This window comes from Vicia villosa, unplaced genomic scaffold, assembly GCF_029867415.1.
Source record: "Vicia villosa cultivar HV-30 ecotype Madison, WI unplaced genomic scaffold, Vvil1.0 ctg.001310F_1_1, whole genome shotgun sequence".
Taxonomy (NCBI): domain Eukaryota; kingdom Viridiplantae; phylum Streptophyta; class Magnoliopsida; order Fabales; family Fabaceae; genus Vicia; species Vicia villosa.
Genome location: NW_026705569.1, coordinates 256007 through 275507, shown reverse-complemented (window position 1 = coordinate 275507; position 19501 = coordinate 256007). Strand labels below are relative to the sequence as shown.

General features: G+C 33.4%; 1 protein-coding gene across 4 annotated transcripts; it reads left to right on the top strand.

Moving 5' to 3' along the window:
- Positions 1-2603: 2603 nt before the first annotated feature.
- On the top strand, positions 2604-4616 carry LOC131634498 (uncharacterized). 4 transcript variants are annotated; one of them, XM_058905165.1, is made up of 4 exons: positions 2604-2743; positions 2917-3474; positions 4057-4200; positions 4303-4616. In XM_058905165.1, the coding sequence occupies exons 2-4, from the start codon at positions 2922-2924 to the stop codon at positions 4317-4319; spliced, it is 714 nt and encodes a 237-aa protein (XP_058761148.1). In that variant the 5' UTR covers positions 2604-2743; positions 2917-2921; the 3' UTR covers positions 4320-4616. The 4 variants fall into 4 exon arrangements, with proteins under 4 accessions (XP_058761148.1, XP_058761146.1, XP_058761149.1 ...); XM_058905163.1 differs by having other exon boundaries at positions 4039-4200; XM_058905164.1 differs by having other exon boundaries at positions 2620-2743; positions 2922-3474; positions 4039-4200.
- The last annotated feature ends 14885 nt before the right edge of the window (positions 4617-19501 follow it).

Sequence of the window (19501 nt, the reverse complement as noted above, 5' to 3'; positions counted from 1 at the left end):
ACAAACGTTGTCTTAGTGCCTTGTGAGAGAAAACTACTTGTAAGCAAAGAGTTGTCTTGGTGTAGTGCCAATGTTGTTATTTTCAAGAGTGGGATACTCTTGAAGAATTGAGTCTGATTATTGAGATCTATCACTTGGAAAATCCTTGTTTGGATATAGAACTAAGCTTACAAAAGTTCTATTTGGTTATTGATATTAGCCGGTGAAATCTCTACTCGGCTCATGAGTTTATCTCATGGAAAAGCTCTCTTTTAGTTGGGAGAATAAACCAGTATAAAATCCTCCCATTCACTTGTATCTAAGGTTCGTGGATATAACCTATAAAAGCTCAATTTTATAGTGAAATCTCAAGAAGATATTTTGGAGACATGACTAGAACAACGTTCAACTGAACTCGTATAATTATCTGGAATCATCTATATAACTCTATCTCTTTTAATTTTATTATTTACTTTATCATCTTATTTTCTTTTCGTTGCATTTATCTATGATTTTTCGTTGCATTTATCTATGATTTTTGTAAATATTAACTCAATTTACTTTTTAAGTGATAAATTGTTTAAAATATTACAAATTTGAATATCACAATTTACCCTTTCTCTTGTGTTTGAAGTTACTTGTCTAATAAAAATATGTTTTTTTCTAGTATAAATGCATAAATTTAACACATAAATTTAACGAAAAAATGCTTACATATAAAATATCTTTTAGAAGCTTAAAAAAATACGATAGAAATCACAAATTTTCTAAATTTTTTAAAAAATAACAAATGAATAATGGATGTTGTATTTCTTAAGTTACAAGTTATTATATATAGTAAATTAAGCCCAAATTATTAATCATGAACAATTGGGCTCCTTTAGACCCAAGGCCACTGAACAATATAACGAGGAAACTATCGTCGTTGTCTTCTTGTCAATGATTTAAAATCCAAACTGATAATCAATGCGATTATGAGACCAGATTATTAAGTGTTTATAGATGTTGATCCGACACTATATAAAAGTAAATAAAAATATTAGTTGATATAGAAATTATGATTATAAAATTTTAAAAAAAATTCTATATAACTTAAATAAGAGTTTGTTTGGTAAAAAGAGCTTTTAGCTTTTAGCTTTTCAGCTCATATAAATAAAAAAGCTCTGTTTGGTAACTGTTTTTAGTTTTTAGCTTTTAGCTTTTTTACAAGCTTTTGTCTTTTTTTTAAAAAGCTATTTGAAGTAGCTTTTGAGCTTGTAGCTTCTAGCTTGTGACTTTTTCTTCTATTTATATCCTTACTATTTTAACAAAAATCTATTTTTACCTTTCGATATATATTATGATTCAATGTTTAATATTTTTTTTTAATCTTTAATGTTTTTAATAACATCAAAAGTATACAATAAATTTTGAAATAGAGTTGATAATTCTCAAATTAGTGAAACGTAATCGAAGAATCAATGAGATTAACCGAGATAAAGAAAATTAATTTTTTAAAAATATTTTTATGGTATAATATTAAATAATAAACTTATTTTTATCATTAATTTTGATTAGTTTAATTGAATTCAAATTTCATGTATTTCGTTAAATTTATTTATATAATTTATATACAAATTTAAAATATTTTGATGTTTCTTAAATTTTTCACATATATTAAAATTGTTTTGTAAGTTTGTATTAATATATTTATTTTTATCAAATATAAATTAATTTGATAATATAATAATATAATAATATAATATGATAAGATAAATAAATCACAAATTTCTTAATAAAAATGTCTTTTTATGTTATTTTGTATTTACCAGCTAATGTAACAACTAATTTACCAAACATTCAAATTAACTTATCAACTAGCAGTCACCAACAACCAACTACCAGTCACCAGCTACCAACTACCGACTACAAGCTAATTTTATCCTAAAGAGCCTAAATTTTCAATACACACTAAATTTTGAACGTTGTTAGTCCAAAATGTATTGATAAAGAATAGTGCAATCAGTCAGTTCAATCAAATCCACTAGTTTCATTGAAGGTGAACACTCCGGTACCCATGAGTTTAGTTGGGTACCGGTACCCTCAACCAATCAAATAGTAGAATTCAATGCCACATCACTTTTATATTTTATTTTATTTGAAAATAAATTAAAAGTAAAATTCAATTTGTACTAAAGGTACTGGTACCCAACTTAAACTCATGGGTACCAAAGAATTTACCTTTAATTGATGAATCCGACGGATCACACCGGTTCAAATTTTAAAACACAGCGTCGTGTGAAATTGTTGACTTTTTCCTAATAAAAACACATTTCCAAGTTTCAACCATTAATGTTCCGTTCCTTTAAAAGTATTTTAAATATCGAATTAAAAAGCAAGACAGAAACCAAGCGGTTGAGCTCCATTGGCAAGGAGCCCCGTCCAAGGACGTACTCGGGGAATACCGAGTTCGATTCCCAGGCGGAACAATCTTGCTTGGCCAGTGCGCATGCCTCTCCGCACGAGCCGGATTAGTGGCCCACCTGTGGTGGGTCGACACCGGTGCAAATAGCAAAAAAAAAAATAAAAAGCAAGACAGAAAACCATTGGCCATTAAATTAAATAAAACAGAAAAACCTTAAATTCTTGTCTTTTTAATAATTATTTTTGTTTTCTAAAATGTATTATTGTCCATGTATGAGTGCGCCTGCGTGCATCAATAGATTCCTCGTTAGGAATGTTTCAAGATTACCACCGTTTCTAGGGTTCTACCCTTTGACCAAAGGTACTTTCAAACCACCCTATTTTTCTTCATCTTCTATTCAATTTTTATCTTAATCTTCATTTTTTAATGCATTGTTTTTGAGTAATTTGTTCATGTTTTTTATTGTCAAAAATTGAATCTTTGTTATGATTCTGAGATGGGTTTTTGAAAATTGTTGATTAAATTGATTTTAGATTAGATGGGTCGCACTATTCAAAGAGAGAAAGACGTTGAATTTGACATTGAAAGTGGTGAGAACACAAGCGAAGAGGAAACAAGCAATGATGAGAGAGATTCAAGGAATGGTTTTCCTTGGTCATGGAATGGGGTTCTGAATTTAGATGGATCAGAAAAGGGTAAAAATGGAATTGAATCGTGTAGTAATTCTTCGAATTCGGGTGATTTTGTTGGTGTAGAGGATTATAATTTAGAATTGTTGGTGGATAAAGGTTTAGAACATGTTCATGGAACTCATGGACATCATGGAAACCATGGAAAACAGAAGAGTATGTTTGGTAATCCTAGAAAGCCTCAAAAGCCGCCTTTGCCTCCGAAAGGTCCGTCTTTGGATGCTGGTGATCACAGATTTGTGAAGGAGTTAGCTGAACTTGCGTTGAGGAAGCGCGCGAGGGTTAAGAAAATGAATGCAGTTAAAAGGATGAAAGCTGGCAAACCACCGTCGACGTCATCGTATACAAATCTTTCTGCCATGGTTATCACTATTGTTTTCTTCCTCGTCATCATACTCCACGGTAAATTAGCTCTTCCTTTGTTGTGCTGGCTCGATTTTGAAATCAAATCTGTATACTAAATTGACAAAGCATATGAATGTTATTTTTTTTAATGCATGTATTTGTCATAGAAATCTCATATTTAATTCAATATACATATATGCATATCATGCTTGCATTCGACTTGAGTCTGCAAAAAAATTTATGTATTGTTTTACAACTATGAAAGGGCGGAAAGTTGTAACGCATTAGTGATTCTAAGCATTGCTCGTACTTCTTTATTCAAATGCAACTACTAGGATAAACTATATAGCACCAACACTTTAGACATGAAGCTTGTTTGGTGTCCACGTGTTAGTGTTGTGTCAGATGTCTGTATCAGTGATTCATAGAGGATAAGTGGATGTGTATGATTGGCATTTGTTACATATTTGCCTATCAAATTAAACTGATCTTCCTTTCACCGAGAAATTTCTGGTTCATCTTAAATCTTTAACGAGTATCTCGTTTCTCATAACCATGAGAAACTCTAAAGTTTTATAATCATCTCATTTCAAAATATTTAAAATACTCACGTTCACGTAGCTAAGACTTTACTTGCAGGAATCAGATCTGCAAGTAGTGCAGCAGTTGGGTTAACAGCTTCCCCCGAGACTACGGTTGTAGCAGATGAGAGTTTAATTTCAATCCAGTATCCTGCGAACTTCAACTCCACTGACGGAAATGGACCTGGTTCTCACTTTCCAAGTGTGTATTATATGGCAAATCTATATACTCTATATTTGATGATGAAATTATATCAAGATTGCAAAAATCTGATCGTTTTTTAATTGTCTACATTTTATGCAGGTTTGCAGGAAGGATGAAGTGGAAATTTTGAAGATTCTTTTCCTCTCAACGTTGGGTTATTAGGTTATTTTTCATTAGTTTGATTTGTATCTGTTTTTGTACAGCCATTAGGAACCTCAATTAGTTGTCAAGTTTGCCTGTACATTTACTTGTTTGGCAATGCTTTCGAAAAAGGACTTCTGCCTAGATTGTTCTGTCTTTGCCGACTTAACATGTCGATGGCATTTTTTTCTCCATCCATATTGGTGATGATGACATTGCTGATTTCTCTTGGGTATTGCATGGTCTAGTTCTGATTAATTTTTAGGGGCTTATTTTTTCTTCAAATTTCTATAGATGAGTTTTTTTATTTTCCCATGTTTAGTTCCAATTATTTTTTCTTAGCATTATTTGGTAAAGATTTTGATTATAAGTCACTTTCAATGTTAAATAGGCTAATTCAAATAACATCAGGATTCTGTTTGGTATTTTATTTTTGCAGAATACCACAATGCAGAAGTTGTACTTTTATGTGGTGATTAATTTTTTTAGGAGATTTTTTAGCCTTTGAAAATGCTATCTTGAACCTATCAATTTACTGTAAAAAGTTCTTCACAAAATACACCATTGGATTGTTGAATCACATGTCACCCACAATTCAACATTCTATGTCATATTTTTTTCAAACTCTCATCAACCTTTACTTTTTCTTCAAATATTTTGTTTTAGCACATAAGGAATCAGTTTATCAACACCATCGATCTCATTACGTTTCAAATTATAGGTGATGTAATTTTATGTCTTTTTATATTGTTGTATCTTCTCAGTCTAGAACCGTGTAAATCACATTAAGAATGATTTTTCTGGTAGGGTTAAGTTCATCTTCTGCGCTTACATATCAGAAAAGTTGATTTTATACACATTATTTTCCTCTCGCCAATGGACAAGATTGTAACATCTTTCTAATGGATGATTTTACATGACTTTCGACTGAAGATTATGTCATAATCATTGTTGCTTAATTGACTTATGCAAAACAGGTTATGCTTGAGTCCTTGTATAACTAAGACATTATGAATAGAGGGGAAAAAGAAATTACATGTTGTCCCAAAATCAATGATCTCCCCCTTTATAGTTTTTTCTAAATCTCACATTTATCCCTACTTCATTGCCGGGCTTACCAAGATATGCTTTTGACTCGTCATGTGTTTGGAGCATTCATTGTTTAGGTTTCATGACTAGTGTGTTAATCTTGATGTACAACATATATAATTTGATATTTAGGTATCCATATTTTATCCAACATCAAGTTATATTTTTTGAAAATAATCAACCATGTAGATTCCTAACTTTAACATGTAAGAGTTAGATATCATGTGAGAAAAACACGTTTAATGACTTCGAGTCTTCCTTTAACTCCAGTGAAAATAAAATCATTGTACTCATTATTTTCTAACTTAAACCACTTGTATTTAATGGATACATTGAAAATTGTCTTGGTGAAATAATAATTTGTATAGTTTATTCATGTCTTAAGAAGAAAGCATTTGGGACATGTTTGAAGATGGCTATGATATAACTATTAACAAGAAGGCATTTCTACAAACATGACAACTTTATTACTTGAAGAGAAGAGAAATATAAACTTCATCATAAAGTTGTAATATGGTAAATATGTTAAGAAATGTGGTTGGACCTAACTCATCTCTACAAAATCGGTTGGTATGGTGAAGATTGTCTCCACTTATCAGCACATGTTTATACCATATATTGTCTGATGTGAGACTTTTAGCACACACCCTCACGCCCAGGAACACACAACTGGAGCGTGGAAATAAATGGTGGGTGGCCCAATAGCGGAAACCATAATATGCGGCCCACTGGATCTTAAACGAGACTCTTGATACCATGTTAAGAAATGTGGTTGGGCCTAACTCATCCCTACAAAATCGGAAGATCCTAAAGTCCCACATTGGTTGAAGATAGAGCATTGAAAGAGTATATATAGGGACACTCCTCACCTTACCAACTGGTTTTGTAAGGATGAGTTAGGTCAAAGCTTATAAGCTCATATAACAATAAAAGACCTGTTTGGTAACGGTCTTTTCATTACGAGCTTATAGCTTATTTTACTAGCTTATAGCTTATTTTTCAGACGCTATTTCAAATAGCGTTTTAGCTTATAGCTTATAGCTTATCATTTTTTCTTCCATTTTTACCCTTATTATTTTAGCTAAAATCCACTTTTACCCCTATAATTTATTTTAATTTAAATTAAAATAATTATATATTAAATGTCCTTTATGTCATTTTAATTAATCAGCTAGTTGAACCGCTAGTTTTACCAAACACTTCAATCAGCTTATCAGCTATAAGTCATCAGTCATCAGCTATAAGCTATAAGCTATCAGTCATCAGCTATCAGCCATAAGCTATCAGCTATCAGTCATCAGCTATCAGCCATAAGCTATCAGCTATCAGCTAGCTTATCAATCAACCGCTATTTTTACCAAACAGAGCCCAAATCTTCGTACAAATTAAAGGAAAATTTTATATCAAAGACATTGCTTCAGTTACATGGTTCAATTTTTGGTATTTTTAATTTTGTAAATAAAAAAGAGCAGTTTTATATGGGACAACCAAATATTTGCACAAATTAAATAAAAAGCTTATATCAAAGACATTTTACCTTTTCAACCACATTTAAATCTATTAAATAACAAAAAAATTAAATTAAATATAATAAAACAACTTACACAAATATTGAACCGGCAATTTACAGAATGTCAAAACAAATCTCTTCCACTCAGTCAAGTTAAATTATTTAGCATAATTGCACAATAATTTTAAACTGATACAACTTATTATCTAAAATTTCATTTAATAACTATTTTTTATAAAAAATATTGTAAAACTTTGGTGGCCACCCCCTCTCCCCATGTAGCTCCGCCCCTGAAACCCAAGATCATTCACATTCACTAGCCAAAAAATTGTACAAAGCAAAATGTCAAATTTTATAAGCTATAAACTACAAAATAGATGCTAACCATACAAAATTAGAACCATCAAAATCTACACAAAATAATCAAGATCCTTTCAAAAAAACGCACACTTAGTTTTCACTGTTATAGAAAAAAAAAATTCAAAATGTGTCTTTAAAAATCAGGCAATAGTGAAGTTTTTTATCAGAGAAGTCACAATTAGATCCTAATTTATAATATATGAGTATATAAATTAATTAAAAATTCGATAATCCTGCACGTCATTGATATTTACCAGAGTCAGTCCAATCAATTAGGGATCTTGTTTTAATTTAAAAAATAAACCAAAAAATAAATTATGATTTTGCACCTTTTGTTAAAAAAGGTGTAAAATAGATTTTAAATGCAAATTATATTTTATATTTATTTTTAAAAAACATGACTAAAATATATTAGTTTAGTAATTAAAAAAATTTATTAAGCCTGCAAGATTTAGGGCCAATTCGGTAGCATAGGCTGCACTTGTACTAGGTCGACCCTGATATTTACTTAAATACATCGGATAAATTTAAGAGACATTTAATTCATGAATTTAAATTTTGTTTTTAAGAATTAATTTTTAAACTTAGAATGAGAATTATAATCTTATATATTTCTAATGAATTGTATTTAGTTAATATTGATCATATTTCTAAAAAGAAGCTTATACAAATGAAATATATTAATAATTATTTAAATTTTTAGTCTCACTTTTATGAGAATTAATTATATTCGCCTATCATTTTAAAAATAAAAATATAGAATTGTAATATATATATATATATATATATATATATATATATATATATATATATATATATATATATATATATATATATATATATATATATATATATATATATATATATATAGTCTCCATACGAGCAGTCTTGATGTCATCCTATCCTTCCATCTATGAGCAGAGTTTAATAACCTCTGAGATAAGGTTAAGAGATGTAATTAATTTCAATTTAACCTTATAAAATCGATTTTAAAGGTAGAATTGTTCGCACTTATAAAAATATGTTAAATATGTTTAGGTTATATATTGTTCTGTGGCCCTTAATATATCGTTCATGTTTAGGATTAGACATATGTAGTATAGAAGTATATTGTGGATAGCGCAATAGTGGACACTTGATAGTATATAATTTATTGAATCTTAAGCGCAACTCTAATATCTTGTAAAAAAAATATGGTTGGGCATAATTCAACCATAAAAAATCAACTTGTAAAATAAAATTTATTTTTATTTATAAAAACATGTTCATCTTATATATTATTTGATGTGAGACTCCTAACATACCTTCTTACAATTCTTTTGATTTTGGAAGAGAAGGAAAAATTATTTTTAATTTTAAAATATATAAAATATTTAGTGAAAAAATCATTTTAGTCTGAGAAATACTATAAAATTAAATATAATCTTTTAAGAATGGGTACAATAGATAAATTGAAATGAGTTAAATGGTGTAATGAGTTTTTCTATGATTTAATTTTTAGCGATAATTTATATTTATATTTATGTATTAATGTAAGTAAATTATTAATATAAAAAAATTAAAAATATATAAAATTAGTCTTTAAAAGAAAATAAATCGGAATAATTTAATTTTTAAGTATTTACATTTTGTTTGGATGATCAAGAAAAATATAAAGGAAACAAAAGAAAAAAAATTATGATTATTTAACCGTGTCACGAAAGAAAACAAAAATAAAAGGTGTGAGGGAGAAAAAAATATGCACTGACACTATAAAATAGTTTTATATTGTCAACCAATGACGATTATGTATTATTTCAAATTATAGTAAAAAGTTTAAATTGTTTATATGACATGGCATAATGATATATTTCTATTGGATGACAGTGTAAAAATGCATATCCATTAAACCCAAAAAACAATAAAGTTAAATTTTGTCATTAAATATAATAAATTTATTTAAAAAACAATTAAATAAAAAATTAACTTCAATAAACAAACTATTACATAAATATAAAAATAAAATTAAAAAAAAAGGCTTCATAATAATCAATATTTTAGAAACAATAAAAGGTTCTCAAAAATCACACAAATATGAAGATAAAATGGTTATTACTCACTGTGTATAATAGATCTCACATATACAAGGGCGAAAAATTATGGATATTCGAAAGATTACATATAAGTTCACTTAATATTAATAGGTAAAATGCTTTTGATAGGCATTGAAGAAAGTCCTTTTGTCCTAAAAGGAGTTGTCAATGGTGAATGTACTATAAGACTCCCAAAGGATTTTGATGAAAAATCTAAGGAAGTTTCTTATAATTTGAAAGTGAAGAGTATACTTGATCGTACCTGATCAGAAGAATCGTCGTAGGCTGCTCGGACTGGATCTTCTAGGAAGGAGGAGGAGGGGGGTGTACCTGCAAGGTACTCCAATGCCAAAGTAAGATGACGAGCAAAGGAGCGCAAGTACTAGCTAAGAGTGAGTGAGAATTGAATACCTGACCCTCTAGTTAAAGAGGGTATATATAGCCCCCAGCGCTGGGCCATGATCTCGCTATTGGGTTGGATTCCCAAGCCCAACTAGGAGACTGCCAGGTTTCCTGAGCGGAAATATCGGAGGTGCGTGTACGCCCTCTGTCCTGGTTAACCGCTCCGAAGTCCAAGGGAGGACGCGGTCTTTTAGGAGCCACGTGGGATCCGAGTTATTCGGAGGATTGGATATGAAGGAGCCCTGCGCGGAGCAGGGTCCTCGGCAAGGATGATGTCCGGGGGAGAATGAACGCCGAGCGCGGTGTTGGTGCCGAGCAAGGCGTGTCGGAAGGCCATGAACTATACATGGGCCTCTGAGGCTTATTGGGCCGAAAGCGGTGTTGGGCCTAGTCTTGGCCCAGTCCGGAACAATACTAATTTCTACCTTGAATGTTAATGTACATTACTCAATTTTGCATTATAAGACATCTCAAACAATATGGAATACACTTTAGATACTCAATAAAGATATTAAAAATGTGAAGCAATCTAAGATTAACACGTTAACAAAATAATATGAGATTTTCTATATAGAACCTGGTGAAATCGTGAAATCCATATAGATGCACTTTATTCACATGATCAACAAGTTAGCAAATTAAAAAAAAAAAAAAAAGACTTTATACAACTATAATTTTACTAACAAACTGTTAAGATCCATGTGTAAGAAATGGAAGCCAAGAGTAACATCCATAAAAGAGTCACATTATTTGAAAACTTTGGATGTATCTACACTATGTGCACGAGTTAAAGAAACTCAAAGCAAATGAAGTTAACGCAAAAAAGAAAAAAAAAGTTAAAGAAGATTAGAGAAACATTTCCTTGAAGGCCTCCACTTCCAAGGTCAAGATATAGGAAGATGAAGATAACACGATGAAGATTCTTCGAAAAAAGAAGAAATGGGTTTGTTCGTGAAACGCCACAACAAGTGCATAAAGAGAAACAACATAAAGCATTCAGATAAAAATTGGGTAAAATAAAAAAAATCTAACCTTCCAAAGAAATGGGAGGAACATAAGGAGATGAAACAAAGACAAACGACCTGTTATGAATATGGTGAACTCGAACACTACAAGACTGATTGTCCAAGTTTAAACAAGTTCTGTTAGAACAAGATTTGTTCTGATCAATATTCTTAGTTTTGATGATAACAAGCATATGAATTTTGTATGAGATAATGTGGTACTCTAATACTATGCAATTTCCATTTCAGGAATTATATAAAGAGCATGCACAAAATCAGCGCAAGAAGCACTGACTCAGAGGGTTCAGCATGCAACATCAAAACATGGTCTGGCAAGACATCAGAAGATGGTCAAGCAGAATCAAAACATTAGAAGCATTAGAAGAACTTGAGATCAGAAGCAGAAGCACTGAAGTTCTCATGGTATCACGCTCAGAAGCACTTCAAGGTCAGAAGACAAGAAGATGCTCTGCATCAAGCTGTTTGACTCTGATGACATTCAAACGTTGTTTACACAAACATCAGATCAGAAGCAAGTACTAGACTGGCAGGCTACGCTGACTGACAAAAGGAACGTTAGAAGCTATTAAAGGCAACGTCAGTAGACACAGCGAAAACAAGGCTCGAGGTAGTTGACAAAAGAGTGAAACATTAAATGCAATGCTGTACGGAATACGCAAAGCATTAAATGCTCCCAACGGTCATCTTCTCAAGTGCCTATAAATATGAAGTTCTGATGAGAAGCTAAACACAACACTTGCGCATTATACAGAAATGCTGTCAGATTCAAAAGCTCTCAAACTTCATCATCAAGCTCACTACATTGCTGTTGTAATATCTTAGTGAGATTTAAGCTTAAACTTAAGAGAAAATCATAGTTGTGATAATAGCTTTATAAGAAGCATTGTAACTCTTAAAAGAATTTGTTTACATTAAGTTGTAAGAACTAGAGTGATCAGGTTGTTGATCAGTATACTCTAGCAAGTCATAGAAGTTGTCTAAGCAGTTTGTTCCTAGAGTGATCAGGTTGTGATCAGGATACTCTAGAAGACTTAGCAGTTGTCTAAGTGGAAAACCATTGTAATCAAGTGTGATTAGTGGATTAAATCCTCAGGTGAGGTAAATCACTCCAAGGGGGTGGACTGGAGTAGTTTAGTTAACAACGAACCAGGATAAAAATCATTGTGCAAATTGTTTTTATCTTACAAGTTTTAAAGCTACACTTATTCAAACCCCCCCTTTCTAAGTGTTTTTCTATCCTTCAATTGGCATCAAAGCGCCGGTTCTAAGGTGCAAGCACTTAACCGTGTTTAGAAAAGATTCAGGAAGAGAAAAACGCTTCAGTAAAAGATGGCTGGTGAAATTCCAACAAACACACCTACATCTACATCTGGCTCTGCTGAGCAATACAATGGAAATGGTAACAATGGTTATACTAGAACACCAGTATTTGATGGTGAAAACTTTGAATACTGGAAAGATAAACTGGAAAGTTACTTCCTTGGTCTAGATTGTGACTTATGGGATCTTCTGGTGGATGGTTACAAACATCCAGTGAATGCTACTAGCGTAAGGCTTACAAGACAAGGAATGAATGATGATCAAAAGAAGCTTTTCAAAAATCATCATAAATGTAGGACTGTTTTGCTGAATGCTATCTCTCATGCTGAGTGTGAGAAGATATCTAACAGGGAAACTGCCTATGATATATATGAGTCATTGAAAATGACCCATGAAGGAAATGCTCAAGTCAAGGAGACCAAAGCTCTTGCTCTAATCCAGAAATATGAAGCCTTCAAGATGGAGGACGATGAAGATATTGAGAAGATGTTCTCAAGATTTCAAACACTAACTGCTGGATTAAGAGTTCTGGACAAAGGCTACACCAAGGCTGATCATGTAAAGAAGATCATCAGAAGCTTACCCAGAAGATGGGGTCCAATGGTGAGTGCACTCTGTAACGCCCGGAAATTCGATTATTCGCTTAATCTAGACGTTCAGAGGGTTTAGTGAAGTTTTCGTATTTTGAGACGATTTAGTCGGTATTAGTTCAGGATAGCGGATTGATATTTAATCAAGAGTTTTGATATTTTCAGTATTAGAAATATAATTGGAATAATATTTGAAGTTTTGGGAATTTTCTGAGTAATTAAGATTAGACCAGAAATATGATATATTGGTCGAATTTGGATTGTCGGTGTTATTTTAAGAAGCATATTTGAATTTATTAAGTTAAAAGTTGGATTTTAGTCGGACGGTCGAATAATAATATTAAGAATAATACTACCTCCGTTCCTTTTTATAAGAGACAAGTCATTTTTTAGGTTCATTGAATAACTAATGTATTTGGTCTCTTTATAGACTAGATACATTGATTATTCAATGAATCTAAAAAGTGAAATTTCTCTTATAAAAAGGAACGGAGGTAGTATTATTTAGAAGTTGGAATTTATTATATTGTTGGAATATTAATAAAAGTGATATTTTGATTTAATTTGAGTTATATAACTTATTGGGCCTAATTAGTTGTGGAGAATAATAAAGAGGAGACTTAAACACTAAGCCCAATTGATTTTATATTAGGGTTTTAGAGATGAGAAAGAGTAATGTTGTCATTTGGGAGGAAACAAGAATAGAGGAGAAAGAGGCAAGCAATGAAGAAGAAGAAGAAGCTTGGAAATTTTCATCCATGGGGTCAATTGAAGATGCAATTAGAGACCCATTTGAGTGTTTCTATTGATAAGGTAAGGGTGGGGTTCTCTTCCTATAATGGGGCTCATGAACAATTGTATGTGGGGTCAGTCGATCATCCCGAAAGCAGTCTGGGGTGTTACAAATGGTATCAGAGCCTGGTCGGTCCGTCCGACCAAATTGTCGAGTCTGTTGAGTTTGTACGACAGTTGAATGCTGTCAGTGTTTTTATCTTATAGTACGAGACAGGTGTGTGGAACACTGTTGGCACTTGTTTGTTTTGTTGTAGGGAGTAGTTTGACGATAAGTTGGGGAGAAGCCCTGCTTCTTGAAGGGGTTTCTGACTTAAGAGATAGTCTGGTATGCTGTCGACAAGCGTCGGTGCAAGCGTTTGTTGAGAGTTTTGGAGGTTATCTGGATTCGAAGACAACGTGAAGTTAAGAATAATTTTGAGAGACAAAATTTAGAGAGCTGCGATGTTTAGCACATTTGAGGACTGTGAAGTTGTTGGTACGAGTAACCTTTGCATGGGATGCTGATGTTTGAAAAGTGATAGAATAATGAAGTTGCAGTGGGCTTTATGTTGGACTCACATAAGTAACTGTCGGATGTGGTCGATGCTTGGAGTTGTGAATCGTGAGTTCGAGTTGGAAACTCGAGGACGCGTGTAGCTTGTAAAAAGAATTGTTGTCTCTGTGATATCAAGACTGGAATTTCGATGAAAGAATGCATCTCTCGAGTTATAAGAAGTTACGCTAGAGGCTGTTTGGGATGTGTTTGAGTCAAAGAAAAGTGAGTTTCAGAGTAGGATCTCCGTAAGCAAGTCGCAGAAAAATTCAGAATCATTGTGAAACTTTAAAAATTCATAACTTGAGTTCCGGATATCCGATTTGAGCTTCGTTTGAAGCATCGGAAATATAATGAGATGAATTGTGAAGTACGAGTATAGAAGTAATTTTTGAGATGGAAATACGTTTGATGATTGTGAGATGCTAAGTGACTACGAAGCATATTTAGTATTATGTTTGGACGCCGGTGTCTCATCGACGAGATATAATGAGTAGGAATGTGGGAATTGTAAGAACCCAAAGTGAATTATTGGATTATGACGTGTTGATGGATTTGAGTGAAAATTCGAGAGTGACACTATTATGAAGTAACAACGGTTTATACTCCACTATGGTTGTCGAATACTAATTGACAAATTGGGGAACTGATCACCCTCAATCCATTGTTAATGGTAGATGACAATCGTACTGAATGCTATAGATCTGTCTTGCTAATCTTAATAGTAGAGAAAGAGTATTGATGTTACATCGCGAAGGTAGTCGCTCACCAGTTTGTGTATTTTGATAAGAGGAATGGTTGAGTAAGAGTTGGAAGAATTGAACAATTCGGAGTAGTGAGTTTGTGCAAGCGAATGTCGCAAGGTGAAGGATTTGGAGGTGATAGTGAAACAACAATGTGAAAATGAGTATTTAGGAAAGTCTGCGTTGGATTGAAAATTTGTGAACCATACAGTTGACAGAGTTTTAACAAGACAGTGACTTAAAGAAGAATTATCAGAGTTGCGCAGCGGAAGCATTGCGTTGCAATGTTGTTATACGACTTGTAAGAAGTGAAGGACTATATGTCAGAAGTCTGTGAAGTGAAATTATCTTGATGTTTGGATTGATAGACTGTTGGAATAAGTGCGATGAGCCAGGATGCTGCATTGGGTCGAAGATTATTGTGAATCTGGTAAGAATAGTAATGTGTTTGTGTTCTTGTGGAATCATTGTTGTGCCGAAGAAGTAGTGATTGAAGTGTTACCAAACACGATTTGGATATTTGAGAATTGGATACGAGACTTGGTTGCGATGGTGTTGTCAAGTAGATTTTCGAGGACGAAAATATTCTAAGTGGGGGAGAGTTGTAACGCCCGGAAATTCGATTATTCGCTTAATCTAGACGTTCAGAGGGTTTAGTGAAGTTTTCGTATTTTGAGACGATTTAGTCGGTATTAGTTCAGGATAGCGGATTGATATTTAATCAAGAGTTTTGATATTTTCAGTATTAGAAATATTATTGGAATAATATTTGAAGTTTTGGGAATTTTCTGAGTAATTAAGATTAGACCGGAAATATGATATATTGGTCGAATTTGGATTGTCGGTGTTATTTTAAGAAGCATATTTGAATTTATTAAGTTAAAAGTTGGATTTTAGTCGGACGGTCGAATAATAATATTAAGAATAATATTATTTAGAAGTTGGAATTTATTATATTGTTGGAATATTAATAAAAGTGATATTTTGATTTAATTTGAGTTATATAACTTATTGGGCCTAATTAGTTGTGGAGAATAATAAAGAGGAGACTTAAACACTAAGCCCAATTGATTTTATATTAGGGTTTTAGAGATGAGAAAGAGTAGTGTTGTCATTTGGGAGGAAACAAGAATAGAGGAGAAAGAGGCAAGCAATGAAGAAGAAGAAGAAGCTTGGAAATTTTCATCCATGGGGTCAATTGAAGATGCAATTAGAGACCCATTTGAGTGTTTCTATTGATAAGGTAAGGGTGGGGTTCTCTTCCTATAATGGGGCTCATGAACAATTGTATGTGGGGTCAGTCGATCATCCCGAAAGCAGTCTGGGGTGTTACACATTCAAGATTGCAAAGAATCTGAATGAGGTTTCTTTGGAAGAGCTAATCAGTGCCTTGAGAAGCCATGAGATAGAGCTGGATGCAAATGAGCCTTAGAAGAAAGGTAAGTCTATTGCATTAAAATCTAATATTAAAAAATGCACTAACGCTTTTCAGGCTGAAGAAGTAGATTATGAAGAATCAGAATCAGAAGAAGAAGATGAACTGTCCATGATCTCCAGAAGGGTAAACCAACTCTGGAAGAGCAAACAAAGGAAGTTCAAAAGCTTCAGAAGTTCAAAGAAGTTTGAACGAGGAGAATCTTCTGGTGGCAGAAGATCTGACAAGAAGAAGGTCGTCTGCTATGAGTGCAATGAGCCTGGACACTTCAATAATGAATGTCCAAAACTTCAGAAGGAGAATCCCAAGAAGAAGTTTCATAAGAAGAAAGGTCTTATGGCAACATGGGATGATTCTGAATCAGAATCAGAATCAGACTCTGAAGGAGAGCAAGCCAACTTTGCACTGATGGCTACAGTGGATGATGGATCAGAATCTACATCAGAATCAGATTCTGAAGAGGTATTTTCTGAACTATCTAGAGAAGAGTTAGTTTCCAGTTTAACTGAACTTCTGGAACTCAAGGCTCATCTTAGTATCAAATACAAAAAGCTGAAAAAGCAATTTGAATTTGAAACTAAGAAGCTGGAAGTGGAAAATTCTGAATCAGAAAAATCCATTCCTAGTCTCAATCATATTCTGAAAGAATATGACTTGAGCTTCAGAAAGTTCCTATCTAGAAGTATTGGCAGAAGTCATCTTGCTTCTATGATATATGGTGTTTCTGGAAACAAAAGGTTTGGTTTTGGCTATGAGGGTGATACCTCACATAAATTTGAACTTGTTGATGATTTGAAAATCACATACAAGCCATTGTATGATCAGTTCAAATATGGCCACTCACATGATATCAAGCTCACATCACATGCATAGAGTTTTAACACAACACACACCAAGAAGCATGTGACACAACCTAAAAGATATCATGCTGACAAACCCAAAGAATATCATGCTGTTCCTCCTGTTACTTATCATGCTAAACCCAAGTTCAATCAGAACTTGAGGAAAACTAACAAGAAAGGACCCAAGAAATTGTGGGTACCTAAGGAGAAGATAATTTCTGTTGCAGATATCCTTAGCAGCAAAGAAGGCAAAGCACAAAATGTCATGGTACCTGGACTCTGGGTGCTCGCGACACATGACGGGAAGAAGGTCTATGTTCCAAGACCCGGTGCTTAAGTCTGGTGGAGAAGTCAAGTTTGGAGGAGATCAGAAGGGCAAGATTATTGGCTCTGGAACCATAAGTATTGGTAACTCTCCTTCCATAACTAATGTACTTCTTGTAGAAGGATTAGCGCATAACTTATTGTCCATAAGTCAATTAAGTGACAATGGTTATGACATTATCTTCAATCAAAAGTCTTGCAAGGCTGTAAGTCAGAAGGATGGCTCAATCCTATTTACAGGAAATAGAAAGAACAACATTTATAAGATTGATCTTTCAGATCTCGAGAAGCAGAAGGTGACTTGCCTTATGTCTGTTTCTGAAGAGCAATGGGTCTGGCACAGAAGATTAGGACATGCTAGTTTGAGAAAGATTTCTCAGATTAACAAACTAAATTTGGTCAGAGGTCTCCCAAATCTGAAATATAAATCAGATGCTCTTTGTGAAGCATGTCAGAAGGGCAAGTTCTCCAAACCTGCATTCAAATCTAAGAATGTTGTCTCTTCCTCAAGGCCGTTAGAACTTCTGCGCATTGATCTGTTTGGACCAGTCAAAACAGCATCTGTCAGAGGGAAGAAATATGGATTAGTCATCGTAGATGATTATAGCCGCTGGACATGGGTAAAGTTCTTAAAACACAAGGATGAGTCTCATTCAGTGTTCTTTGAATTCTGCACTCAGATCCAAATCTGAGAAGGAGTGCAAAATCATAAAGGTCAGAAGTGATCATGGTGGCGAATTTGAGAACAGATTCTTTGAGGAGTTCTTCAAAGAAAATGGTATTGTCCATGATCTCTCTTGCCCTAGAACTCCACAGCAAAATGGAGTTGTAGAGCGAAAGAATAGGACTCTGCAAGAAATGGCCAGAACCATGATCAATGAGACCAATATGGCTAAGCACTTCTGGGCAGAAGCAATAAACACTGCATGTTATATTTAGAATAGAATCTCTATAAGACCTATTCTAAATAAGACTCCTTATGAATTGTGGAAGAACAGAAAGCCCAACATTTCATATTTTCATCCGTTTGGATGTGTGTGTTTTATTCTGAATACTAAAGATCATCTTGGTAAGTTTGATTCTAAGGCACAAAAATGTTTTCTTCTTGGATATTCTGAACGCTCTAAAGGCTACAGAGTATACAATACTGAAACATTGGTTGTAGAAGAATCAATCAATATCAGGTTTGATGATAAGCTTGGTCTTGAAAAGCCAAAGCAGTTTGAAAATTTTGCAGATATAGATATTGACATATCAGAAGCTGTAGAACCAAGAAGCAAAGCTCCAGAAGCTGAAAGTCTCAGAAGCAAAGAATCAGAAGATCAAGTTGCTGCATCTTTAGAGAATCTCAGAATTTCTGAAGAGCCAACAGTCAGAAGATCTTCTAGACTCACCTCTGCTCACTCAGAAGATGTGATTCTTGGAAAGAAAGATGATCCCATCAGAACAAGAGCATTCCTTAAGAACAATGCAGAATGTCAATTAGGTCTTGTTTCTTTGATCGAGCCAACTTCTGTTGATCAAGCTCTAGAAGATCAAGACTGGATAATTGCCATGCAAGAAGAACTAAATCAGTTTACAAGGAATGATGTATGGGATTTGGTTCCTAGACCAAAAGGATTCAACATCATTGGTACTAAGTGGGTGTTCAGAAACAAGCTCAGTGAGAAGGGAGAAGTGGTAAGAAACAAAGCCAGACTGGTGGCTCAGGGATATAGTCAGCAAGAAGGGATTGACTATACAGAAACCTTTGCACCAGTGACCAGGCTGAATTTGAAATGAGTATGATGGGTGAACTCAAGTATTTCCTTGGGATTCAAATCAACCAAACTTCTGATGGAACTTATGTTCATCAAACGAAGTATGTGAAAGAACTTCTGAAGAAGTTTAATCTCTCTAAAAGCAAAGAAGCCAAAACTCCTATGCATCCAACATGTGTTCTAGGTAAGGATGAGGTAAGTAAGAAGGTAGATCAGAAGTTGTACAGAGGTATGATTGGATCTCTTCTATACTTAACTGCTTCTAGACCTAACATTCTATTCAGTGTTTGTTTGTGTGCTAGATTCCAATCAGATCCTAGAGAATCTCACTTAACTGCTGTTAAGAGAATTCTAAGGT